General features: G+C 37.0%; 2 protein-coding genes and 1 long non-coding RNA gene across 4 annotated transcripts; 1 reads left to right on the plus strand and 2 right to left on the minus strand.

The window, feature by feature from the left end:
* Window positions 1-542: 542 nt before the first annotated feature.
* fam174c (family with sequence similarity 174 member C) lies at window positions 543-8,737 on the minus strand. Its single transcript, XM_077202856.1, has 3 exons — window positions 8,279-8,737; window positions 3,306-3,434; window positions 543-3,136 (listed from the first exon to the last, which is right to left on the minus strand). The coding sequence occupies exons 1-3, from the start codon at window positions 8,545-8,547 to the stop codon at window positions 3,133-3,135; spliced, it is 402 nt and encodes a 133-aa protein (XP_077058971.1). The 5' UTR covers window positions 8,548-8,737; the 3' UTR covers window positions 543-3,132.
* Window positions 6,424-7,317, plus strand: LOC143711413 (uncharacterized). Its single transcript, XR_013194843.1, has 3 exons — window positions 6,424-6,508; window positions 7,032-7,093; window positions 7,137-7,317. It is a non-coding gene; the product is annotated as an uncharacterized LOC143711413 (long non-coding RNA).
* Window positions 8,738-10,737: 2,000 nt separating the features above from the next.
* Window positions 10,738-26,761, minus strand: ptbp1b (polypyrimidine tract binding protein 1b). Of its 2 annotated transcripts, none has more exons than XM_077202858.1 (16): window positions 26,628-26,761; window positions 26,078-26,128; window positions 24,777-24,807; window positions 20,537-20,597; window positions 20,278-20,450; window positions 19,563-19,709; window positions 18,916-19,071; window positions 18,636-18,746; window positions 18,311-18,485; window positions 18,146-18,226; window positions 17,892-18,037; window positions 15,419-15,452; window positions 14,523-14,615; window positions 13,450-13,666; window positions 13,296-13,373; window positions 10,738-12,665 (listed from the first exon to the last, which is right to left on the minus strand). In XM_077202858.1, the coding sequence occupies exons 1-16, from the start codon at window positions 26,633-26,635 to the stop codon at window positions 12,533-12,535; spliced, it is 1,695 nt and encodes a 564-aa protein (XP_077058973.1). In that variant the 5' UTR covers window positions 26,636-26,761; the 3' UTR covers window positions 10,738-12,532. The 2 variants fall into 2 exon arrangements, with proteins under 2 accessions (XP_077058973.1, XP_077058972.1); XM_077202857.1 differs by having other exon boundaries at window positions 18,862-19,071.
* Between the last annotated feature and the right edge of the window lie 1,239 nt (window positions 26,762-28,000).

Genomic DNA, 28,000 nt, shown 5'->3' on the forward strand with positions numbered 1-28,000 from the left:
ATAAACTAATTTAATAATTGATGATCTTCACAACAGAACTGAATCAACACTTAACTGACTTCAGCTGAACAATGAGTTTTCTTTTGCTGTTCCTTCGTTTGCGTCATTGAATCATTTTCATCGTATCACTAAAAAAGCGCTATCAAAATAAAGTTGACCTGGAGATGTTTTTAAGCTATTTAACTTACAGGATGTTTTTATAGTACAAAGACCTCTTGTATGTCAAATGTTTTCTTGTGTAACAAGTTAGTTCAAAGGGGAAATATTAATAATAACTCATAACTTATGATTAATTATGAATATTTGGGTCAGTTAATTGGATTAACTTGATGTAGCTAAATTAATATTACAATCAATTAATCAGTTCGTCCGACGAACTCTTTTGATTATTCATTTATTCTAAGAAAAGGGTATCTTTCATGGCCACAGAAAAAATAATTATTTCTTAGCATGTACAGCGCTTAGAGCATGTAACCAGATCAAGATCGTAAAATAAAATTTATAAACTTTGTTGCAAGCAGAGAATCAGAACAAAATACATATTTTGCACAAGTTTTATTAACAAAATCACAAACACATAACTAACATACCAACAACACATGCCGGTAGATGGGTAAAGTGACAGAATGAAACCGGAAGCAGGAAATGGAACTATGGAGATCCATTTAACTATGAAAAGAACCATCAGCTTATCATTTTCAAAGCCCCTCATTAAATGAACACTTGCATGACCTTTGCAGTGGACACAATTCTTGAAGTTGTTGAGTTGTTCGACTCTGTTCTCATGGCTGGAGTGCAGATTGTGGCCTGCCGACCCTGAGCCTGAGAGGACACGCAAAGCAAATGGTGGGAGTTGCGATGGACTTGTTCTGCATTGAATGAAGACGTTGTGCCAAACTCCTGAGGTTGTCCTTGATTCTGTTGTGGTTAAGAGAGTACTCTCTCTCCTGAATGAGCACATGGCTGGTTGAGTCAAGGTCTGCTACCCTGGGGTCTAGTGCAGCCCCGCAGGACAGCAACCTAAACGTACGACAGATGGCCAAGAGAAGGAAGGGCTTGTGGAGGGGCCATTTAAAGCCTGAGAAAGGTCCCACCTCTCATGGTTGGCTCAACCAATAAGAAAGGTGGAATTTCCAAGCGGGAGAATTTGATTTATGGATCTTTGTTTCAAGCGTGCTCATTTGCATGTGCAGCTGGATTGGTTGCTGATGAAGAAACTATGAAACATTCTTGTAATACTAATATGTTGCACAGCTATCAACATATCATATACACGGTCATTTCAATCTTCAAAGTACCAGTTTATAAAGACCAAACATGGTATAGGTGAGGTTACATTGACCGTTGGTTGTATAATAAAATACATACTGTAGTATCAAATACATAATAGTACACAAGACAGTAAATCTTTCACACAGTTTCTGGGATGCATGTTCATTTATAGATCAGTTTGTCAATGATTAATGTAGCAAAGTCTGTTTTAAAGTCTGTTTCTGTCTTGGCCACGTGACCACATTTTTAACAGCAATAGAACCTACTTATCTGATCGTAGTGATGGTAACCAAAGACCCTTCTTGCCCTGGTTGGGGGGGATGGTAACCAAAGACCCTTCTTGCCCTGGTTGGGGGGGATGGGACCACAGATCTGAGAGTGAGCTTTAAATATTATTTATTATTAACTATAACAAATAATTGTGTCTGATTTGTCTCAGTCGTTACACTCATGTCATGACCTCTATAAACTGCTGCACACTGCATCAGTTCAACATAATGATTTAATGAAATTTAACATGTGAATGTTTTTTTTAAAGCCAAACTAAAACAATAACTTCTGAATGAAAATAGAAAAATAGAGAATAGAGAAATAGGAGAAAATAGAGAATATAATTTAATTACAAAAAAGCCCAAAACACATCCAATCAAATGCACTTACAAAAAGGTGATAAATGCAAGGCACGCTTCAGTAATCATTGGAATTATGTACATTAAATATTGATAGAGCAATATTTCATGCATTTAAATTTGACAGTATTGGACAGAGTCAGTATTGACAAGTCAGTACATTTATAACCATGTCATTAATGCCCTCATTTACACCTCTTGAAATGTCAAGTTGGTAATTTGTGAATGCTGTGGTTTGATCCATATATCTCAAGATGGCTTGCTGTTTTGACAGCACAATCATTTGTCATCTTTACTTAATTGCAAAACCGCACCTATTGAAAAAAAAAAAAACATCTAACTTTCACAAGTCAACCTTAATTAACACGCCCAATGGCTTCGAACGCAGAACTGAGCACAAAGCACATCTACGTCTGGACCCAAAATGTTTAGTCTTTAAAAATACAACTCATTTTATGTATCAAACCAACCTTGTAATGGTACAAAGATGGTCAGGGTGTTGTCATGGCATAAAATATCATGACTGGCTGTTTTAGTTTCTAAACCCTAAAAATGAAAGTGCATCTCTTACATATGCTGGTATTTGGCATATTCATACACATGAAATCCATGATTTTATGACATTTCAGAATTTACATCTGAAATTAATAGCCAGTATAGTCCCAGTATAGAAAGAAAGAAAGAAAGAAAGAAAGAAAGAAAGAAAGAAAGAAAGAAATTTAAAAAAAGCAAAATATATATATCATAATATGATGGTACATCTAAAAAAATAAAAAAATAAAAAAAAATAATCACAGTCCAAACAATGTCAGTCTCATAAATTAGCAAACTGCTTTCAGGACTGTTAATGTTTTTTTTACAATATTAATTAACACACATTGACACAAAATTATGCATAAGTAACTTTGGCACAAAACAGTTTTATAGCAGAAAGAAAGAAAAGCAGATCATCTGGTAACTTTCTTTCCACACAAAAAAAGAAAAGAAAGTACGACCTTCCAAGAAATTTCCAAAAAGATCTATTTGGTCATATCAGTCCAAAATGTAGCAATCTAGTTTAAAGCCACACCTTCCACTTATTTTTTGGAACAAAAGCATCCAAGTGTCGTGACTAGGTCCTCTCATGGTTGTTGAAAACGACAACAAAATCATTCAACAACCATTTTGGTGGAGAGAATGGGATTGTCTTCATTACATTCTTTTTCTGGCAGTGTCACACATCCCCAGAGATTCATCTGTAAAAAGAAGCAGGGCAGAAAAGCAGTTAAAAAGCAGGTCAAACAAGATAATATCTGAGGTATAGATTTCGAAAATCACAGTCCAAAGTCTAAAGTTGAGCAGAGACTGAGTGATACTTGTGTCAATATTTGAGGGATCTGGCAGAATAATCTAGTGTTTGACTACCTTCTCAAAGATTTGGCTTCATAAACAGTGTTATCATCCTCATCGCTTTCCAGGTGGGCCATCTCCATTGTGTCGTCATAGTTTGAAAGGAGCCCGTATTTCTTCCTCTGAACACCTTTTTTTTTCAGTCTTGAACGAGAGCACAAAGAACCATTAAACACTTGAATAAACACACACACACACACACACACACACACACACACACACTCTAACTTGTGTTTAAAATTAGATTTTTTTTTTCAATTGCTAACAAGTATTGTTCAAAACTGTAGCCACATTTTCAAAACTCTTCACACAGTCTGCATTACCAACAAGAATCTTGGCCAAACAGTTAATCTCACCTCAAAACTCACTCAGACCAACAAAAAACTTCATATGGGTCTCAAAATAAGCTTGTTCCACCATAACACTGGCAACAATTCTCATTCAGAAAACATGAATTTCATTTATAACACACTGACCTGAAAAAAACACCAACATGGAGAATTACATAAATTACTAACTTTAATCTTTAAAGTTAAAGATTATTTTTCACATAAATATTAATTATTTGATAAAAATAGGATCTTTTCATTTTACTGACTGTATTACAGCATAAAGAATGAATGAGAAATGCAGCAATTTGTTTTTTTTTCTATATCTTACATAGAGTAATTTACATGCAAAAAAATGAAAGTTGAATTGGAGACTGTAAGTTTGCCTATAGGTGTGAATGTGAATATGAATGTGTGCGAGTGTGTCATCCCTGTGATGGACCGTCCATCTGTCCAGGGTGTTTTCCTGTCTACGACCGAGACGGGAAGTTGTGGGAAGACTCCACAACCCTTGTGGGGGGCCCACAACCCTACAGGACAAGCGCTTTGGAAACTTGAATGGAATACATGGATGGATGGATGGATTAACAGTAGGAATATCAATGGAATACAGGAAGTAAATATCGGCTGATAAGTGGTCATCATTTATGTTATCGATCCGAAAAGAAAATTAAGCCAATATATCAAAGCCGATAGATAATAGATGATTTACTTCAGTTGAGAGATGCACGCTGTTCGCCTTCGCCATGATGGATTTGAATGCTTGGAATCACTTCGAAAAGGAAGATAGTTCAGAGCAGCACAAATCTGTCAGATAGGCTTCATAACATTATAATAAGAGCATGCCTGTAAAAGCATATTGTGAATTCGTGTTCGCCAGTGTTTCAGTGAGTCGATCCCGTTGTGGCGGAAAGAGCCACATGGAGTCAAGCCTTCATGACAAGCAGACAAGTTCTCTTGACCATTTGCAGCATTTTGTGCCATTGTAAGTTGCGATATGTTTATTTTATATATATATATGATTAATCTAATATAGGATGCGTTTGGTGGAGTTAATGAATGATGCAGTAAAGCGCTTAATTGTAGGCCTACCGGTGACCATCTTTATCTTTATCGTGCGCAGCTCAAACAGCAATGCACATTAATAACTATGATTGGGACTGTCATATAGGCCTATATACCATTATAATGAGAATACTATTGTAATAAAACGTTGTGAATTCCCTGGGTTTAGTTGCCGTGTTTCAGCGCGTTGTTGTGGGAATAGCGCGTCCAGAACAGGGGCCGGTTTTACAAAGCTATTTTAGACCGGTCTATAGTGTTAGACAAGTCTGAAATTTGCTCATAGAATAGTCTAATACAAGTTAGACTGTTTCACAAAAATAAAGCTGGACTTAATTTAGACCAAATAAATTAGACACCTTACCCCCAGGCTAACTTAAGTCTAAGAATGTTACCTTGGTAACCAGTAGTAACAATCAGTCACATTTAGGGATGGTAAGCGCTGTGTCTGCTGTCTGTGACCATTGCCTGCCTGACTACCCTGTAAATAAACTCACGCTGCATTTGGATCCCTCTGAGTCTGGCGTTTCATGACAATACATCATCAATCCTTCTTCCAGAGCATTTTTTTTGCTTTACCCTGATTCACAAATATAACTGTTTATATTTTATACCAGTTGGGATTGTTTTCACGGGAAATTGTGTACATACGTCACTTGCCCATCCATGCCTCCATAAATAGAGAAAAGTTACTCAGGCTACTTTTGATGCCTTCATGATATGGGAGTGCCATAGGTTAGTTGTTACAAAGAGGTTCGAAGTTTAGCGGCTGAATGTCAACCTTTCTTGCTCGAAGTAATCACACGTTTAAAAAACAAAACAAAAAAAAACGCAGAACAGAGGAGAGTCTGCTGGCAAAAAGAGAATGCGACCAATCTCGTAATGACACAAGAATCAACAACATTAGCTTGGCTTTTTAGAGAGGGATTTGAAATGTTGTAAAAGAGATGCCGTTTTTATTAATCAACAGGTGAGTAATGCATTTTATTGAACAGATAAATTGCCGTATGTAGCTCTTTAACTGAGTTCATTGTAAATAGGGATGTCCCGATACCACTTTTTCACTTCCGATACCGATACCGATGCTGCAGCTTTGGCTATTTGCGATACCGATATTAATCCGATATTTTTATTTTATTCTATTTTATTCTTGAACTAATACTAGGCCTAATAAAATATATGGAAGCACTTTGCTCAATTAGCAACCTAAAAACATCTAACTCAAATGGAAAACAAATACTTCTCCAGTATATAGTCCACAACAACAGTTGATTATGAAAGACTGCCACCCTTTATTCAAACACTACAAAAAAAAAAAGGCTAGATCCTACTTCAGTAGGCTACTTAAAGCTACCAACAGGTTTAAAGTTAATCATTAACAAGCTTTAAAATTACCCATTGATCCGTGTACTTTTGCGTCCATTTGTTTTTCCTTTTTAACCCGTAAAACGAAAAATTAACGGTTGTTGTATTTTTAAAACGCAAAGTTGAACACCAAAATTTTAATTTGAACTGTATGCACACCAAAAGCTGCGCAAAAAATAAATATTGACGTAAGTTACATATAAATAAGTTATTTTCTGTATGACCAGAAATGATAGAGTATTTTAAGTTGTTTCCACTGTTGAAAGGAAAACGGAAGTGTTCGCGCCCGCGCACCGTGCCATGCAGTGCGCGCTCCACACTCTGCACAAACCATTGCTTGGATATGCATCAAAATCCTGTGCAGCATACAGTTTAAAGGTTTATAAACTGAGGACACGGATTGCAAAACCGTGTTTATAGTACACCGAAGGTAGTGGGATGGAGTGTCTGTTGTGAGTTTAGGCAGAGAATGTCTAATAAGGGGAGAATTGGCACTGTCTGGTTACTTCCGGTTTCTGGATGGGCTGCAGTAACATAGTAATTTTTTGTCAAGTAATTTGAAAGTTTCATTCAAAAGGGGGGGCTAAGATAATACACTCAGCTGAAAATTGCATTTTTAAGTTCACTTATCTGTTCTAAAAATCCGTTCAAAAATGTGATGACGTCACATAATAGCAGAATGTTAGCGTGTTCCAGCCAACAAGGACCTAACCTGTAAGAAATCGAAAGGACGTAAGTACTCGTTCATTCGACTTTTGATCTATAATCTATAATGAACTTGCGGAATCAACAATAAAATCTACGTTGATTCAACGACAAGCAGGAGAAAGGGATACATTTAGCCGTCTAGCTCCATAGACTCCCATTCATTCTGCACTCGCTCGCAATCACCTCCAGTGGAATTCTAATGGAACTGCAACCAAGATGAAATACAACGGGGTTAATACGAAGTGCCAAGACTCTCCATAGATGGAATCTGGTTTAGGGGGCACGTCAGCCAGAGGTGTGTGTGTGTGTGTGTGTGTGTGTGTGTGTGTGTGTGTGTGTGTGTGTGTGTGTGTGTGTGTGTGTGTGTGTGTGCGCGAGTGAGACAGCCTGCAAAACATAGGGTCGCCGAAAGAAGGATCTGAAGTGCCGGTGTTTCGGCTACAAAAACCCGCCGAACTGATCCGAAACCATTCCAATTTTTATCCACCCGCCCAAACTCATTTTTTGCCCGCAAAATAGATTGCAAAACCGGCCAATATGCGCCGCTTAATTGGATGCCGCAGCCATGGTCGCAGCAAGGGAAATGCTATATTCAAGCATTCTTGGATAGGTATCGGATCATATTTTTTCTCCCCTCCGATCTAGTGTCATGGGCCAGTACCGGCACGATACTGATGCTGTGGATCGGATCAGGACATCCCTAATTGTAAAGAATTATTTATTGTAAAGGGACAAATCATTATGGGTTGTTGGAGCACTGTATTGGATTTTTTTTCAAGGAAGTACCACACCTATTGATGTGTAAAGCTGCAGTAACATCTTCAGCTGGTAAGATTGAGATCCTTTCCATCTAAACTGATCATATTTCTTAAGCCTAGTAGTGAATGTTTTATGAGCAGTAGGATAATCTCCCTCTCCCTTTTAGTTATGAAAAAGTACCACATCCATCCCCACAGTCCCGCAGAGCCAAAGCACAACCAAAACAATGTTCTTCTGCAAAATGCATGCATTTTTTTTTTTTTGTAAATGTAAGAGGCACATACATAGTGTAAATTTAAACAAAGCACAATAAAAGCAGCCCACATAACTGTTGTATTTCATTTAGCAGTTTAAGTGGACTTATCAGGGAATAATTATGACACTTCGGTCTGTAAAGTAAAGCAGGGGCCATGAGTGGGCGACTCTTCATGTAGATTTCAACAGCCTTTTCAACAAGACGCGTTTGGGTGGAATCTTCTTGTAAACATCCTTAATATTTCTCAAGCATGATTTTTATTTGTGTAAAACTTTTTTAGAAAAGCAATATAATGTTGAAAAAATAAGTTAATTTGTTTTTGAGCAGCTCTCCTGCTCAATAAAATGTTATTGACACAACGCAAAGTTTCTTACCATAAAAACATTTTTGCCATGACCGCTGCATTTCGAATCGCTGTCAATCTATCTAGTATTAACGTTATAGCATGTAAACTGAACACTGTCTAGATGAGAGCATTAATACAGAACCTAATTTTCCAGATCACTTACCGCACCGCTCTCACTAAGAAATACAGAACTCCGATGGCCGTGATCCCGATAAGAACATACAGTGCCCGGTTAATCATCGCGCCGTCCAGATCGAATCCCATTTTGGAGCTGCTTGTGGTGTTTTTATCAGACCCATCGGTACTGATGCTGATGTTGGAAGTGTTCTTGAGTGCGGGTTGTTTGGTGGTATTGGGCTTCTGCCCGCTGCTCGTCTCGCCGGCGTAAGAAACAGCCCACAAAAGCAGAGGCAGAAGTAATAAATGTTTCATAGTAATCGAGTTTGTGGTATTTAAAGGCTACAGAAGATCGACACAAATATGAAGTTCGCTTTGACGGCTGAGCCCAGTTCCTCTTCCTGATTTAAGACGTGACGACACAGTACACGTAACGTTAGTGTTACGGTAAATTGTGTCCTGAGGGGAATCAACAAGGACACCAGGTTCCTTTGTGAGACCATTAACAATATTCACGGATAGTCCTTCAACTACGAGCACTTTTGGCCTTGTGAACTTGAGGGGGGAAAAAGTGTTCAAATCAAAATTGTCACAGTCTAACAGTTAAATATAACTAGTCTAGTTTAATGATCCATAAGAGAACGCACTTACATTATAAGACAAATTGGTGTTTTTTGACATATTTTCCGATCCGCACTGAAATGTAATTTCCATCACATGTAAATATTTGATTATTATTTTAGAATATTATGATATAGATCATTTCTTAATAGTGTAACACCACTTTCACACATAGTATTACACCTATATTGCAATTACCATAGATTTGTGGATTAAGTAAATTAATTGTCATGAGGCCCAAACACAAAGCTTACATCCACCACAACCTGAAATATAATATTGGATTGGTTATATACATTTAAGAAAAATAACTACTTGTGTTACATTAAGTGGACCATTATCCCATAAACTATGCAGAAGTTTTTAATGAGTGATTAGAATTTTGTAAATATTTAAAAAAAAAAAAAAGTTATGAGGGGGTGGAAATGACTGTGTTGTGGAAATGACAATGAATGGACGTCCATGTAAAAAACAGAAGACGTTTATTTGAAACTTTCTGAAACAGAAAATTCCATTTAACAAATCATTATCTCATTAGTCATTAGTCTGTTTGGTTCTGTTTTGGTCTGTTTAGGAATGAGACCTTTCTGCAGTTGACTTCCACGGCATCTTAAAAAATGATGAAAAGGCATTTCAACAATAAATATTTGAATAAATACATTAGCATTGCAAATTTCAATAAATAAAATATACATGTAGCCACACAATCTATGAATTGCACCTTGTAAGCATAAATGTAATTTCCACCTCACCTTTGTCATTTCCACCCAAGGTATAGGAAATGATGGTGGTGGAAATTAATCCTGTAGTATTTTGTAAAAAAAAAAAAAAAAAAAAAAATCCAAGCTAGTATTACAGATTAGCTATGAATTGGTATCTAGCATTGAATGCATGCAAAATACATCTATTTATGCTAAAAAAAATCTATTTATTTACAAACTCATTTGATGTTACGCCATATTTGGAAATGACATACAATAAAAATATTTTCATTTCAAGCAATATTTACCTTGAGTTTTCTTCTCCAAGTTGGTGAAGAAATTAAAAATCTCCTCCATGTCAGACATGTGCTGTGATGTCATAGTTCATCTCCATAGAAACTACCCAAACAATCTTTAAAAAAAAACATTTAAAATGGACATTACAGCGTTGTGATGGAAATGACGGCAATACTGTGGGACAACTACATTTTGTATCTAAAATCACATTAATAGTTGTCTGACCTTAAATACCACAGCTATGTTTTGATTATTTTACTGATACTGTATAAAGTCATATTAAAAAAGGAATAGATAAATCATTTTTTTACTCTTCTTTTTCATTATTGAAAATCAGAAGTCTGGGTGTGGGACAAGCACAAAACAGCCATATTTGCATTTATAATGATGTTTAAAAAGGTGAAAGAATCATCGTAGACTACCGGTAAAAGGTTCCTAAAGTAGGCCTATACTTTCATTGTAAAGTTAACTATGAAAGTGTGAATTTTTCAAAATTAAATGTTTTTTTAATAAAATATGATCAAAAGACATGAACGTGCCCATGGATTGCGCCCTCGCCTTTACCAGAGGGTTCAAATAATTAATTGTGTAGTATTTTGATGAAGACTGTGGTTATTGTGATAATTGTTGTTGCCTGAATCGTACTCTACTCAAATACGTCGACCCAGTTAGTTAGCCTTCAAGTCCGAATTTCGTAAGTCTGTGCATAACGCAACGTCGAGGCGTTTCCGCAAGGGGTATTAAATACGTATTTGCATATGACTCAACTTTTACTCCAAGCTCTTGCGTACTGTTGTGATGATGTATGTTTATGTGATCTTCTGTAATGAAGTCCCTCGTAGAAGACACAGCTGTCCTTTATTTATTGACACACGAATGAACGTCATAGGCTACAAATATTTATTGAAGGCAAAAACACAGGAATGCCATGAGGAACAAGATAAAAGACTGAAAACAGTGTAATCCTGATTTTAACCATTTTATATTGAACTATATTTTTGCACGATGATAGTCCATAGCTTTAATCAAAATATACACGTTTTCAGGATATATAAAAAACCCATAATTTTTAACATTGTGATACAAAAATAGTATTTACACCTCATCTGTCCACTATGAGAAAAAGCACTTAATCTAAGGCAGATGTTGTAAAATGAGGGTTTTTAATTTGTGCAAGGATGCATAATCAGGTTTTATCCAGCCACTGTGAAAAATAAATGTTTTTAAAAATGCTAGTGATTCTTTTTTCTATATCCAAGGAGCATTTTTTTTTTTGATTGGTCCCACACAAATTGGAGAGAGAGAGAGAGAGAGAGAGAGAGAGAGAGAGAGAGAGAGAGAGAGAGAGAGAGAGAGAGAGAGAGAGAGAGAGAGAGAGAGAAACAAATTAGTAAAGTAAAATACCTTCCCAGGAACATAATATAAACAAAGATGATTCAATTTTCTTTACATTTTCTGGTCCGAGTTTCAAATTTAGGCCACCACCATCAGCCTTTCGTTAAACACCTTTTGAAAGTTAATGCAGCTGAATGTCACCAGGATGGACTGCCATGAGTCAACCAAGACATTTTAAAAAGGCACTTGTCATTTCAAAGACCCAAACTCAAACTTTACAGAGGTCACTGAAGGCCATTGTGTATGATCTGAGCATTATGTGATTTGCACAATTAAGCAGATGTCCTGATTTTCAGTCATGTCTGTCACCTGTCCCAGTTCACTTGAACTGTTTCCATCACAGATCACACAGTACTGTTCTTTACAAAGAAGGGGAAGCGTTAAGCCACTCTGAGAGGCCATGTTTGTACATGCCGTTTGTCGTGAGGCTAAAGGGTATCGGGATGTCCCTTAGAAGGTACATGGAGGAAAGGCTTTGGTATCAAGCTGTAGTATACACACAGGTACATGAATACATAAAATAAATGGGGCATTGAAGTAGAATATCATAAATATTCTACATCACACAATAACATGAAGCCGGACACTGAACATCTACGCAAAATACATAACAAACAGTAAACGGACAGCGGTTAATGATCCGCTGACCACAGCCTACATGCAATGGCCCACAGTATAAAAACAATACAAATCTTGACAACACTATAGGATTTAAAGAAAAATTATTGCATTAACTTGAAGGAGAAAAATGACTAAACATTCTATGTCTAAAATACAGTATAAATGCTAAAGCTAGAGGATATGATGACTACAAACCTACTGTGAGATACATAACGCAGAGTTTAAGGCCTGTGCCATCACCCTAATGAAATTACCCATGTCTCATAGGGTCATCAATGCTTGGCCCCGAGGCCACGAAATGGACTGTAAACCACAGATTTGCAAACATTACTTGCAGATGTTTGACTGAGGTTCTAGAGATCTGAAGGCACAAATGGAATCGCCTGAAGTGGTTGGTCTCTGCTTCTATAGAAATCATTTTTACAAGCCTTAACTAGACAGAAACGAATAGATGGAGTGATACATACAGTTAATGAACTTTTCAGGGGAAACTAATAATACATCTGTTCTAAAATTGACTAAAATAAAATTAAAAGAATATTTGTAAATATCCACTAAAATGCCTCTTAAATAAAATAATGGAATGATGGAAGTGAGCTTTGTGATTAAGACTCATTAAGGTTTACAATGACTGGCCACTCCCGCCTATTCTAGAGAATATTCTCTCAAATGGTGGACTTGGAGAAGGAAACCCTAAGATGGTGGTTTTCTCCAAGATCATGGTTGTGGAACTGGATAAGGCACTCGATTGCTTCCTCCACCGAACCCATCTGAATCAGAGCCATCTTGCGATCCTTCCTGAAAGTTGATGAATTTTGTTAGTATTTCTTGTCGATAAACCGACATAGAATTTATGTGCTGAAGATAATCAATAATAATTACAGATTGTTGCTGCCAAAAACTGCAATTTAACTCAAAATAACCAGGTAGCAAATTAATTAAAACCATTCACTATATACTAAAATTAAACTAATAATGCAAACTAAACTAACTAAACGTTGTATTGTGCATATAGGTGATCAGTGTGTTCAAACCATTTTTTTACTTGCTGAAGTGTTCTATTTTTAATAATAATAATAATCATAACAATGAAAAGGCAGAAGTTACAATGAGAAATGACAAGTCAAGGTGTCTAGAAATCATATTATTCCATATAGAAACAAAATTTCAATATAGAATGTCTGCCTGATAATATATTTGTAAAGGGTTTGGCTAATAACAAGCTTATATTTAATACAGAAGTAATAAAATAATTTAATATTAAAGTAATATAATAAGTAATAAATAATAAAATCCTAAAAACTTGTTTGAATTGTATTAGCGAATTGTGCACAAGCAACACATTAAAGTTATCGGTTGTAATTCCATTAGCAGTATCAATCAATTTTAATTGATAGGCAACTGCATGTCACAGCTGCACAGACTTACTGAAAGAACTTGAAGTTCTTGACGAGACCACCACTGCTACCAAAGAGCATCTTGAGGTCATCTTCAACAACGGCGGGTCTAAAACACAGAAACAAAGTTACAGATGAGATCTGGTTTTTAAATTCATATAAAAACAAGAAGCTGACAAACTCACGGGATGTTAGACAGGTGCAGGGTAGATGAGGGAGGAAAGATGTTGGAGTAGTTTTTGGAGCCTGGCTTCTTGAAGCGATGGAGAGGAGAGTTGCTGTAGTCTTTGGTGAGACCCTGGTCTTCATGTCCCTCCCGTGGCATCTGGACAGTCGTGTGCTTGGACAGTGTTATGCGCAGGGGCCTGCCATATAACTTCTGCCCACTTAGATGGCTCATTGCTGAAATATAAAAGTGTACATGAATGTATACACTAAAATTTCAAACTAACAAAATATACAAAGGGTGTAACAATCTGCCCCTAGTTAGCCATGACGTGAATCAGTATACTGCAAAAAACTATTTCAGTACTACCATAAGATTTTTGGATTCTTGCCGAATGAGAGGTGAGCAGCCATTTCAGTTTCACTTATAAAATAAAATAATAAATTAAATTATAAAATAATAAATTCATTTTGGCTTGATGTTTGTATGTTAAAGAATGCCATTATAGCCTAATTTGTGTTTTATTTTATAGTTTAATATATAATTTATAGCTACTTATTTTTCATTCTTCTTTTCTGAATACCGTTAAATTTAAAGGATTTTTTTGTGGAGGGGAAATTAGCCTTGGCAAAAGTGTTTATAATGTTTGTAAATGTTTGTTTTATTTAAAGATATTTAATATATAATTACGAGGTTAACAGGTGTTTTTGGAGTAAGATCAATTTCTCTCTTATGCGATTACTTGCTCTTCTTGGCCGGATTATATTTCTCCATAGGGAAAGGCTCCTTAACTGTATTTAGGGGTGTGATATTTATACAGCCGAAGTTGTTCGGCGTGTTGATACGGTCATAGAAAACAATGTGTTTGAATTTTACAGATGTGGCACTGCACAGCTCCTTTTAGGGGAAGGGCTCTAATAGGAATGCCATGCAAAGTGATAGAACATTTATACATAACCCGACAAATTGGCTCGTGCGTTATGCGTTACTTGTTACCTGCATTTGGTGGGCATTGATTTTAAACCATGTGAATATATATATATATATCTGCTCCTTCTCTAAGCAAATACCCATAATATTTAAAGAGTTTACCGAGCTGAGCCTGTGTCCCATCAGACATCTGTATGAGAGCGTTCTCCTTTTTGTTGAACATGATTTTGACTCTCATTACATCGCCATATACACCTACAAAAAGACAGTAACATGTCAGATACAAATATACATTTAATTATGATCAGACACACCTCATCAAAACCAGTCTGAGCTATAAAACAACTTCAATTCACAATCAAGATACTCCAATATATCACACCATCACATGCTTTTCAGGGTACAAAAAAAATATTGTAAATGACTAGCGTGTAATAGCAATTTTGTCAGGGCTTTAAGTGAAAAAGGACAAAGTAACTTGTTTTAAAAGGAAACTGAAAAAATTCTTAGTTAAGAAAAAATAAATGATTTAAGAGTATAGTGGATCTGCAAATCTTAGGAAGACTGCAACAAGTTGTTTTACGATCTCTTGAGGAACAGATTAAACGGATCGATTGAGATAAGAATCGTTCAAGACTTGAAAGATAAAAAGTTTTGAGGGGGATGAAAATGCTTTCTAACCCAAAAAAGAATGAACATAAAACAGCAGGAGTCTTGACTATTAAACCAAGTATTTTAAACAGCTTTTCTCCAAAGACATGCAATAAAAAAGGAGTAACGAACAGTTTTCAAAAGCATGCAACATTTTTACAAGAAGCCAATTTGCTTTGTTCCGTCATAAAAAGCTGCAGCCTCCCATCTGCATTCAAAGGAAGTGCTGTCGTTTCGGGAAAGCTGCAGCTTTTCATGACACGTCTCATCTCACCACACCAAATACTGCAGAAAACAAGCGAGGCACTCAAAGAATTGGGCCTCACAGATGCCTTGTGAGGAAATAAAACCAAATTAAAAGAACAGAATAAATGAGTGACAAAAAAAGATGCTAAAGGATGACATACCGAAGAGAATAAAGAGGCAGTGGGGCGTAACTCTCTTTAAAGGACAGCAGAGGGGGGCAGCGGAGGAGGAAGAGACAGGTAAAGATCGGAGGCAGAGTGGAGGTTCAACATATCCGAGGCAGCGAGGCAGTTCCACGGGAAATGGCGAAAAACGATGGTTGGATCATGAAGATGGTTAATGGATTGGGAGCAGAGAGAGGGATGGGAGTGGGGGGGATAGAAGAGAGAGAAATGTTTGTGTGTTTGAAGTCATGTTGTTGTGTGTGTGATTGTGGGATGATGTGGAATTGTTCGTACAGATCAGATGAGTAGAGAGACATATGGTGCGTGCAGCCAGATGGCAAAGGAGAACGAGGTTTCAAAAAACAATAAAAGAGCAATGGGATGATGGGAACGGGGAGGGAGAGAAATAGGAGAAAAAAGGAGGTAAAAAATACAAGGTCAGTATACATAAAGAAATACAAAATATAACAAAGAAACTTCAACAGCAAAACAAGCTAATCTTTAGCAATAAGTTTATTTTAATTAACTTTAGTAAACAATGTACTTTTTTTATGATACATGTGTAAATGGACTTTCCAATGGTCTGTTTTACAAAACAGTACAAATGAATGAATAAATGAAACCAACTTCTGAACAGACCAACAGAAAATACAATTTCACAATTTTACTGTTGTATAATATTTGGAGGAGATGAGTGGAATATGAAATAAAGCAGCAACATTTCAAATGGAAGCAACAAGAAGAATGAAGCTCAACCGAATGGAATTTAACAAAAAACCTGAAGATGTAAGAGGAAGAAATGACAACGCATTGTAGAAGGGGTGAGGACACTTGAGCGAATAAAGAGCCGGAGCTTCGGTTAATGGAAACTCTAAACAACAGGCTTTGTGCCCTGTACACTGCAATTACTGAGCGACAATAGATCATAAACGCACTATAATTAAAGAAACATTCTGCAGTTTAGCAATAGTAACAACACCAGTTTACAATATCCATTGTACCGTTAATTTAATTCTGGTAATAGGTTATGTGCCATTGTTTTAATTGAAACGATCGATATTTATACCAATATTTGTATTAGAAAATATTTGGGGTCTGACGAATTTGAGAAATCTTCAATGATGAAATATATGCCTGGAAAAATTGTTTTTTGTTCACCAAAATACATACTACAAGATGCATTTTGAAATGAAATCTTGTAATGAACGTCATATCAGTTCTACTTTCCTATGAATCATCATATGCTGAACAATATGATGAAAGCACAATAAATGTTCATGCTTGAAGGGTTAGTTCACCCAAAAATGAAAATTCTGTCAGTATTTACTCACCCTCATGTTGTTCCAACCCCGTAAGACCCTCGTTCATCTTCGGAACACGAATTAAGATATTTTTGATGAAATCTGAGAGCTGGATCACTCCTCCATACTAGTCCTTAGGCTTCTAAGGGATCGAAACTTGCCAGCCCCAAAAAGTTATTAAAGACATCGTTAAAATAGTCCAAGTGACTACAAGTATAGTGTAACAAACAAAAATAACGACTTTATTTCAACTATTCATTTCCTTCTCTATGGGCCTCTATTCAGTTAAACTAGTGTGTTGCGTAGAGCTACGTCACACGTAGGCTCACTATTGGCCGACGCTGGTCATGTGTGTTATGCGTGTTACAGAAGCTTACGCCATTATACCAGTGAACTGACTCAAGGCCCAAAGAGAAGGAAATGAATAGTTGAAATAAAGTCGTTATTTTTGTCTGTTTTTGCGCACAAAAAGTATTCTCGTCGTTTGATAAACCTAAGATTGAGCCACTGTAGTCACTTGGACTATTTTAACGATGTCTTTAATAACTTTTCGGGGCTGGCAAGTTTCAATCCCTGAAGAAGTCTATAGACTAGTATGGAGGAGTGATCCAGCTCTCAGATTTCATCAAAAATATCTTAATTCGTGTTCCGAAGATGAACGAAGGTCTTACAGGGTTGGAACAACATGAGAGTGAGTAAATACTGACAGAATTTTCATTTTTGGGTGAACTAACCCTTTAATATTTCCTGCATAATTACGTAAATAAAGAAATCTATTTTGTGTTAGGTCAGTCCCCTGTGTCGGCAGTGTGCAGTAATAATTATTTTTTTAATTACATTTTGTTTAAAAAGAATGTTCCACTAAGCTTTTGCTGTGGTGCCATTGTGATCGATTTAATTTAAGTAATTCATATTTATACATTACAATATTTAAAATATAAACTTAAATGTAAAAAAAAAAAGAATGTTCCGCTGTTTTTGGAGTGAAATTTTAGCATTGTGCTACTTTACGAATAATGCATTTCTCATTCATTATCAAATTAAATATGAGAGAAAATCAAATGTAAGGATCATTAGGAACAGTAGGCTATGGCACAATAAAAAAGTTGAAACGTTTAAATAGACATTTTGAGCACTTCCAGATCCATGAGACAGTATGAACTACTAACCTCTGGGTTCAGGTTGCTGACCAGCATGACGCAGTGGGTTCCGGGGAGGGAGGGGAAGCCCATTCTGCTAGCAGCCGCAGCGGCCGCTGCTGCCCCAGGCATGGCCAGTGAGGCCAGGGCTCCATGAACCCCAGGTATTGTCAACCCTGATCAAGACAGTCTCAATTTACGTGACAAATCACAAGACATAATAATCAAATAACAAAACATAACATAGGAGAAGGCGTTAGACTCAAGCTGTTTGCCTGTCGTACCTGCAGCCTGCTGGATAGCAAAATGTGGAGGGAAGGCGTGTGCTCCCGCATATGGTGAGGCAGAGATGATCCCGGGAGTAGCTGCAAAATACAAGGACTTTTAGAAAATTCTAAAAGTGGCTAATGGGACTGTGGTTAAGAAAAGTGTGTGCTGAGCATTTGTACCGAAAGCAGCCATATGGTGATGTTCAAGAGTAGGCTGGCTGTCCCCTGTGGGCAGGTCCGGACGAGTGTAGTCACGGCTCTTGTCGTTATTGTATTTAACATTTAAGCTAGTAAGTTTGGAAAAGCTAATGCGCAGGGTACAGCAGCCATTGTAGATGTTCTGGCCATCTAGAGCCTGAGGAAAGAGAGATATTAGTCAAAACTATGCCAAAAACATCATGCCAAAATCTAGACTTTCAAATTCTTTCACAGTATGTGAGCTGGCATAAAACTAAGTTTTAATATTTGTCATTACATAAGATGACTGACAGATGGCACCACTCACCAGCTTGGCATGTTGTGCTGTCAGGCCATCAGCAAACTGGAGTAGAGCTTGAAACTGATTGTTTTTGGTGAATGTGATCACTTTCAGCACTGTGCCAAACTTAGAGAAGATCTGTTTAGGAACCGAAGATATTTTAGTATCAAACAATCATAACTGCCAACAGTTAATTCAGAAAGGATTAAGTCAGAAAGTCATTGCAGAGTACTTGACTACAGGAAGTGTATACCTGGTGCAGGACATCTAAGGTCACGGTGTAGAATAGACTAGAAGAAGTGTATACCTGGTGCAGGACATCTAAGGTCACAGGGTAGAATAGGTTTTCAACGATGACTCTCAGGACAGGGCTGGGGCCAGTCATACCGGATGGGTCAACAGCACCTAGAGTCATGCTACCTGTCTGGACAGCATTTACTGCCTGCAGTGCTGCCTGTGCCCTCTGTAGACACCAAACAATGGCAAAGATTAAATTAGATTTCAATTAGGTTTAAAATAAAAGTAAACGGAAAAGAAAAACGCTGTTTATCCATGTGCACGCATGAGTCAATTTGTAGATGGCTTATTCTGAACAAAGTCGAGTATGGAGTAAACACTGTTAGTTGTTCAAACAGAAAAAGCAAAACAAATTAAGCTATCCTCCAAATGAGTGCTGATGGGCTGCAGCTGTGGAATTCACTGCTAAAGCCCTTTAGCGGCATATAAACTGTGTTTAGATAAGGGAAACGGGCAGTGTGGAAAATGCAGGGGAAAAAACGATGCGTAGAAGACAGCAAACTCTGCTTGTATCAATCATCATGCACACAGCAGCTGCAAATAACTCATAAATATATACATATTTAAATGATCAACTAGGTAGAAAAGTGGAATGAAGCTTCGCAAAGCCCGCGAACGTTATGGGATGGATGCCAAAAGAGAATTTGAAGCACATACCACTTGGTTTGGTGAGTTGTCTGTTTTCAGTTCTTTGTGGTTGGAGTATTGCATGAAGATGGGATGATTTCTGATGACGGGTGTTACGGAGGAGTAGTAAGTAACCATCGTCTGTGCTGCTTCTTCGGTATTCATTTCCAAGAAAGCCTGCACAAAAATGCAGATCATGGATTTTCCTTTAAGCCTGAAAAATGCTCTACACAACCACATGAAAACAAAAACTTCTAGCTAAACAAACTAAATTTCACATACACTACTTTCAAAATTAATATTTTTGTAGAAACTAAGATACTTTTTTTCAGGATTCTTTGATAAATAGAAAGTTCACAAGAACAATGACTTGAAATAGAAAACTTTGGTAATATTATATATGCCTTTGTCACTTTTATCAATGTAATTGCATCCTTGCTGAATTATATTATATTGAATTAATTTCTTTCAAGATTCTCAACAATACACTCACAAACAATTTCTAGCCAAAGAAATAATTAAGTCTGATGTTAACGTTGCTAAGCTGAATGCTTAATATGCAATACAAAAAAACAAATCTAGAACACACTAGTATTGGTGACAGTACTAATACTCATTAAAGAAGAGCTTATTTACTGCATAAATGAAAAATCCACATTTTTAGGTGACAAGCTTTGGTTAAGTCAACCTTTTCTCCTACTCTGAGCTAATGCTAAGAATGTCATAACAGGAGAGGCAATGGTACCTGGTTCTTTCCCTTTAGCATGAGCAGATTGGTGACTTTGCCAAATGGAAGGCCGAGGGAGATGACCTCTGCTTCGTTGATGTCATTGGGCAGCTTCCGGACATGTATAACTCTGGACGGGGCGGCAGGACTTCTGATTTCACCTTTGAACTTCTTGCTGTCGTTGCCGTTGGCTACATTGAGAGCAGATGATCAGGATGGATTGCTGGGACAACACATCTGAGAAAGAAATAATAAGTATAGAGCATAAAAATACTACCTGCTGAGCTCATGATATAAGGTCCACTGGAAACACAGGAGAACAGCTCGTCAGATCCTCTCTGAAAGAAAAGAAAAGCTCTAGATCAAACCGTGTAATTTTTATGAGGTTTAGACAGTTTAGGTCAGTTCTGAGGTTTACAAACTTATAAACAGGACACTTGAAGTAAAATGGAAGAACAATGATAGATGAATCCAACCTTTAGCCTGAATGACAACAACAAGTAGTAAAGGAAACAATGATAGTGGGATCTCCAAAAAAGGACAAGTTTACATCAGAAACTCTGAACGCAGGAAATGGGCAATGCTACATTCAGCCTTCCCGTGCAAACAGCAGTGGCTTAAGGACCAGTAGGTTCAGAGATCAACCACAAGACATCCCCCACTACAAACCTATGAAGGAAGATCTCTGTAGACTGGGGAGAGGGGTGGTTTTACATTTCCGGTTTGTCGACAAAGAGGAACGTGTGTCCAGAGTCCAGACTGAATTTTGCATTTGCTCTTTCACACTTTTCTTTGTTAAAGAAGGACGGAATATGTCTAAAACCTCTGCGCTTGGTATCAAACACCCCATTTCCAACACATCTTAAGCCAAGATTACACATGACTTAAGACATGCGATTACCATAACAACAGCAATAAATAACAGTTCTGCAAATAGCTGTCTTTGTCCCGTTTAATTCGGACAATTGAAAGAAATGTTTGTTCTTTCCATTATCTGAGTGCAGACATTCAAGACAAAGAAAGTAACAGTAGTTGGATGAATTAAGCTATATTCTGATTGTCCAATCTCAGCGTATGACTAAAGAAAGAGTGAAATAAGTGTATTCAGCAGAAACTACTAAGCCCATGCAACCGCACAGGCCTGCCCACCACATATTAAAATTCCACAGTCAAACGACTCAATGAGAACCACATGTAACCCAGAGGGGGGTGGCTACACAAAATACATCTGCTACGACACACTAAGCTAAAAAAAAAACCCCAATTGTTAAATGGTTACTGTTAAACGCGCAAATCTTTACACTTTTACAGAAACCTTTATAGCTCTACTCAGTTGCTTGTTACCCTAAACTGTGACGTGTTCTAGCAAAACGGCCAATGGATTATTAAATTGTCCTTTAACTACTATTATAGTCAAATTCACTACTAGTTTTGGGTTATGGACACAGTGTTTATGGAGTTTGCTTTGTTCCACGTAGCTTTTTCTGTGGTTTCTGTTACATTTACATGTCGCTTTTTTCGCCATTGGCTTTTGGCTTGCTTAGTTGGGGACATTTAACATTTAATTTTGAATTTAACAATACTATTACAACTTTACTTTCCTGTTATCTCTGTAAAGCTGCTTTGAAACAATTTGTATTGTAAAAAGCGCTATATAAATCAAGGTGACTTGACTTGACATAGCTACGCCGTCAATAGTTTAACTTGAGTTGAACCCAGAATATTCCTTCAAAGCTTCTAGATGGTGTCAGACAGCACGGTCTCTGTGCTTTCAATGAAGTTAATTAAGCATGACAAACACAAACATTCGATGTGTTAACTTTTTGTTGGGTGTGGCATGTTGGGATACTTGCTTAAATAGATTAGGGGTGTGAAGGACAGGAGGAGGGGCGAAGACCACAACAATTCACAAGAACAAAAAACGAGGCCGTTACCACGGCTCCGATTGTAATGCGCTCACCATGGAAACCTTGTGCTGCAGGTAACTGAAACCCAACCCAGAACTGAATACACAAGACCCATTATCTCTATACGCCCAGGTGTGCCTTCTAACTTGAGCCATTTACTACACTAACCATACAGGTTATGAGCAGAGTTCCAGACCTTTTTACATTGGATAGTGCAATAGTAGCAACGGCCGATCAGAAATGTCCCTGTGGAGTCTATTGACTTGACACTGTACTTTTTTTGAAAGATAAATACCTAGTTGTGCACCCTGACACCACAAAAACAACATCACAATTTTAGCGAGTTAAAACATGCTGAGAGTATTGTGGATTGTCAGCTCGCTGTAATCAGCACCTGTGACCCACAAGCTTTCGACTTGCATTCTTTACGAGATACCAAGAACAAAAAAGAGAGACTGATAGCATCAAGCGAACCCCCATGTGACCCATTAGCACCTCCCCCAGCCATCTTCCCTCTGATCAGCCCTGCTGAACAAACACAAGAGCTACATGTGTGTGGTGAGTGATGAGGCAAACATATTTGCATTTGATGAATAGACTGCATTCATCTCATCATATCAACAGCCAAAACCAATCTCTGAGGAATGTCTCTGAAATGGGTTCAATCATTAGGCTGAGGTAGAAACCTCAATAAAATGCTTGCCACCTGTGTTCGCAAAGACAAATACAAGACCATCTAAACAACCAGAACATCCAACGATAAATTTAAAAACATTAAATTACAACTGATCATCTACTTTTCTTAATGAATGTTTTTGACCTTATTGTGCATGAATTTAATGCATTTAAAAAAAAAGAAAACCTATTTTGTGCCTCTAGGTTTTGTGGGTATAGAAAAATAAAATCAAACAATAATATGGCCCAGTGTTCATGATAAACATCAAGTTTCTCCCTACATAATTTCCTACTGTAGAATTGGTTTCACTCTGACATGCAGCATTAATATCTTGCGACTGCAGTTTAATTTAGCCCAAAAAACGAGACTGAATAGCTTGTTCCCAGTTAACATTGACCCTTTTTACGGCTTCTGTTCTTATTTTTTAGTGAATGATTGGTGTATGCTATTCCACCATTTTAATAGCTTACATTAAAATGTAACATGCTATTCCTCTAAAACGACTTTCCTTGTCTGATGACATCACTTAGACCACATTAATGCTAACCAATAGACAAATAGCCATTTAGAATGTCTTGTTTCAAGCAAACTTGCATTCAACCTAGCTCAATTCTTGTCATCTAATTTTCAATCCAATAAAAAAATAAAAGCCCTTTTTCCGAAATCCTGTTTAACTCAGAAATGTCAAATTACAGAAGTAAAATGGCTTCCGAATGAGGTTTCACATTGGATTTAAAGTCCCCCTGTGGGGAAAATCAAGTTTTTAAATGTTGTTTATATGTCTAGGGCTATGTGGTGTTTTTAAGACAAACCATGTGCAAATTCACAAGTCAACACCATTGATAGTATTTTCTCTTCAAAACTGCAGTGAACCAAAGACAGTCTCACAAAAAATGTGGTTTGAAATCACTGGTGTTTCTGACATCACAAGCTACCTTGTAACCAAAAACGACAACATGTGATCGTCCACGAGTGGATCTCTGAGCTGGTCTGAGTGGAGGCGGGGCTACTTTGCTTATTCATAGAATCACGTATACTAAATGAGGCAAGAGTGTAGAGTTACATTCAAGATATTTAAAGGTATGAAGAAAAGGCATTTTTTCAAGGAATAATTGTTCGAATATGCCATTTTGGAGATGAGTTTTAAGGGATAAAATTGACCACAGGGGGACTTTAACATTTAGGCTCATTGATCTAAATCGGAGACATAATGCCCTTACAATTATTTTAACTCCAAAACTAGGAAACATCTCATATCATTTCAGAACCAACTTTTACAATTAGCAAAAAAACTCCTAAAACAGTGCCTGCCCCTTTACCATAGTAATCCTCAGATAAATACAGTGCTGATAGGTTTCATGCAACAAGTTACTGCATGACCTGAAGCGTGCAAGTAACTAACCTAAATGAACCTCATGAATCAGCCTTTGTTCCACATCCTGTAGGTCGCTCCTCACTAGCCACATACCACAGGAAATAATCTTTAATGAGAGAATGAGCGGGAGTGTTCATGTTGTTGCCTCGTAAAGGCTGATCCAGGCAGCAAGTTTGGGATTTCTTAACTACACATTTCACAATAATCAAATATTATGAAATATGATCCAGCATTCATTTTTAAAGTTAAATGAAACTCTGATTTCATAAAAAGTTGAGAAAGCACAACGTGGAATGGCACAATGCCACAGTGCTTGTTCTAACAAATCTTTTTTTTTTTTTTTTTGCTTTGGAATGATTCTCCTTGTTGCCAGGATGAATCACATCTAGACAGAGTGATAGGACAAGGTGTGGAAGTCACAAAGGCCATGTGAGAGTCATGGCACACAGACAGTTAAAGGATGATGAAGAGAAAAAAATCTGCTCATCTAACCAATTCAAGCTGTATAGCACGTGTTATCTACCGTAGTTACCCGAAGGAACAAATATAAGATTCTTACCTTTGTGCCAACTGCAATGTCGTGTACAACGCTGTAAAAGAAAAGGAAAAAAAAATCAGAGCAGGAAACCAGAAACAAAATGCATGAAATTAGAAAAGGAGAACAGAGGAACCATTCTGACCCCATGAATTTTTCTAAAGTCCCAATGAAACAAAAGGTAAAGAAAAAAAATGTTTCATGCACAGGACAGTATATCTAATGTGTAATTTTCAGAATCTATCCCATTTCTGGAAACCAAAAGGTGAAATTAAAATCCTCCACCAAAATAAGAAATGTGATTCATATTTAAGTGGGTCTAATGAGTCTACTATTTAATTTAGTTCATGCTGGTCAGATGTTTTTCCCATTAAAGGAATAAGCAGATTGTGAATAGACTGTGTAATCTAGTTCCTTCCCACAGATCTAGCCCTTAAAGCAAGAAATATGAGTGGTATTTTGGGTCAATCTATGGTTGAAGATTAACCCCCACATCCTGTTTCACATGAACTCATAGTAAACGCAATACCAGAATCTCCCCTTTGTAGATATGAGGACTTTTTGAAGACCTGGTCCAAAGCACAGCATTAAGGCTACAATTAATTGAAAAAGAAACGGACTGTGCCAAACAAATACGGAAACATCTTCCCCAAGAGGGAAAAACCTTTATGCAAATAAGAGCTCAAACAAGGGGGCCCTGAGGACTGGGGTCATTTTTTTTCACAATACCTGGGGTGTGGTTTTAGTTTCTGTGTATCATCTTACATGGTACATGTGCAGTGTGTCTGTCTGGTTCATCCATGTCTATCAGACTCATTTGAAACCATTTTCCATAGAAACCACAATTTCTGACACATTACAGTAGTTACAACAGTAATTGTTACTGCTATGTGGTATTAACCACCACTAGGTTACTATTCAACAAATGGAGTTTCTTTTTCACCAAAGTTTGTGAAATGAGTTTCAGAAAATGTTGATTACAAAACTCAAGAAGTTGAACTAAATTTTCTATACACTATATTGTGGTCGCCCTTTTTAACCCCAGATATTCAACATTAAAGTCTAAATACAGTTTAAAACTCTCAAATTGTTGCACTGTTCAAGCAAAAAAAAAATAAAAAAAAATAAAAGCGATAGTCAACTGCAGGAATTTAAAATGGCAAAGTAACTACTTTGTTTTTGTGGAATCTATGGCAACTATGGAGCATTTTGTAAGAGAAACACTGTGGCACACTGATATTTCTCTTATAAAACTAAATAAAAATGCAATCTGTGGGAGGTTAAAAAACACCAATTCTGAGCTATAATATTTCAGATAGACTTACTCTAATTCTGCGTAACTTGATCCCATAGGATACAATTCAGTCTCTAGGCGGCTGCACAGGGAAAAAGATGTTAATGCCATCACACAATCTAACTAATCAAGTTACTCTCACTCACTTTACTAATCATTTTCTGTTTACAAAGAATAACACAACTTTTAATGTCTGCTTCCCCCATGTATGCGTTTTAAAGAATGTTATTGTTTACTTTTTACTTAAACTTTTATAACTGCATACGATGCAAGAAGTCATCTCGGTGGAAATAGCCTAGAATTGTTATAAATTGTAATAGTTTATAAAAAATAAAACAGGCAAAAAAGGGGGAAAGCTAAATGTGCCAAACAAAACAGCGAGCATGTAGAAGTCTGACGCACGGAAACCTACGTGTTTGTTTCATCGTAACTGGTGATGATAAGAGCGCTCGCGCTGTCCAATCAAACAAAAAATATATAGGCTACATTACAGTTGATAAACGTACTGCTTTACTAGTGCAATGTTTATCACCAGGCAAGTTCACCTTATTTTCCATTCATAACAACGTAGCATCACTTACCCGTCCATTGCACACAGAGGAACAGCAGCTCTGATCCGCAACTTTGTTGCTTGGCTGAGTTTTCTTAAGCGCTACAAAATGGCGGAGTGCGTTGAGTGAAGCCTCAGCGATGAGCTTGGTGATTGGCCAACCCTAGAAAATAGTGGGCGTATAAGACACGAGGAGGATTGTGATTGGATAAGACGAGATGAAAGCAAAGGGCGGTTACAGTTGAGGAGGGAGAAATTGCGTGTCGTGCATCCTAGTATTGTTCTGCGTGTTTGAAGAATGGATATTCACTAATGGAATAAGTTTTATTTTGTTCAATAAACGGATTAACCTGTTATTTTGCCAGTGTAATAGTAAATTTACTAGATAAAATAGATTAATTACGTCTTTAATGATATACCAATTATTTTAACATAACAGAATACAAGTGATCACACAGTTTTTAATAAGTCTAAACAGCCATGTAGACTACACACAACAACAGCAGACTGAAAGCTAATATAACGGTTACATGAATATTTAAATTTGCAGTGGTAGCAGTCTGATTAGGGATTTGATTACTTATTTCCACAAAATACAAAAAGATGATGTGAAATAAAGCCTATATATATATATATATATATATATATATATATATATATATATATATATATAGTCCCCCTATATATATACATATATATTATGTAAATTCAATTGATAAAGGTTCCAGCATCACAGATACTGGCCAACTATGATGAAGGATCTAGTCTCTTTTAGATAAAATACTGTAACTGGCCTTTGATCAGTCACACACAGTCTTATGAAAAGAATCTTATTTAGTTCGATTGCTGTCAGTTAGATTTAAGCGCCTCAGATATCAAAGGCTTCATGATCTCATTGATGTCTCAGAGCCTCTGCAGTGAGTGTTTTGCGACCACCTGGCTGAGGAGTCTTTACTGTCATTTCCCTCTAAAAACCCTACATTAAAGTTTATAGAAATCTTGGTGATTTCACATGTCTAAAATAACAGTTTAAATTTGAACCTGCAAAATGGTTCAAGGACAAGGAGAGCTTTGGCATCAAGTATCATCATCAATAATTACCTGTTTGTCACACTCAGGAAATTACTTTTCCCCCTGTGCCGTAGGAGACGCACCTGCTTAAATCTAAATAAAAGATGGGGGGGCCGCAACAGAAACTGAGACTCATTGTCTCCAAGGTAGTCAATTAATCATCACATGATCTGGCCAGGTAAAAAATAGGCTAGAGCAGAGGCCTAGCAATCAGTAAGGCCTTTACATTACAGTGGTGTACAAGATAAGCTTTATAAAGTTATTTATATTTATAGAAACAAGGGATAGTTCAGCCAAAAATGAAAATTCAGTTGATGGGCCACATTTACTTCA

Source organism: Siphateles boraxobius, unplaced genomic scaffold (assembly GCF_051911475.1).
Source record: "Siphateles boraxobius isolate OS27281-9 unplaced genomic scaffold, OSU_SipBor_1 5, whole genome shotgun sequence".
Taxonomy (NCBI): domain Eukaryota; kingdom Metazoa; phylum Chordata; class Actinopteri; order Cypriniformes; family Leuciscidae; genus Siphateles; species Siphateles boraxobius.

Coding starts and splice junctions, on each gene's coding strand:
- fam174c (XM_077202856.1), bottom strand. CDS start 8,547: ATGAAACATTTATTACTTCTGCCTCTGCTTTTGTGGGCTGTTTCTTAC. Junction 3,435..8,278: donor TTCTTAGTGAGAGCGGTGCG/GTAAGTGATCTG, acceptor CTCTCGTTCAAG/ACTGAAAAAAAAAGGTGTTC.
- ptbp1b (XM_077202857.1), bottom strand. Junction 18,486..18,635: donor CAGCACAACATGCCAAGCTG/GTGAGTGGTGCC, acceptor CTCTTTCCTCAG/GCTCTAGATGGCCAGAACAT. Junction 18,038..18,145: donor TGCTATCCAGCAGGCTGCAG/GTACGACAGGCA, acceptor TGTCTTGATCAG/GGTTGACAATACCTGGGGTT.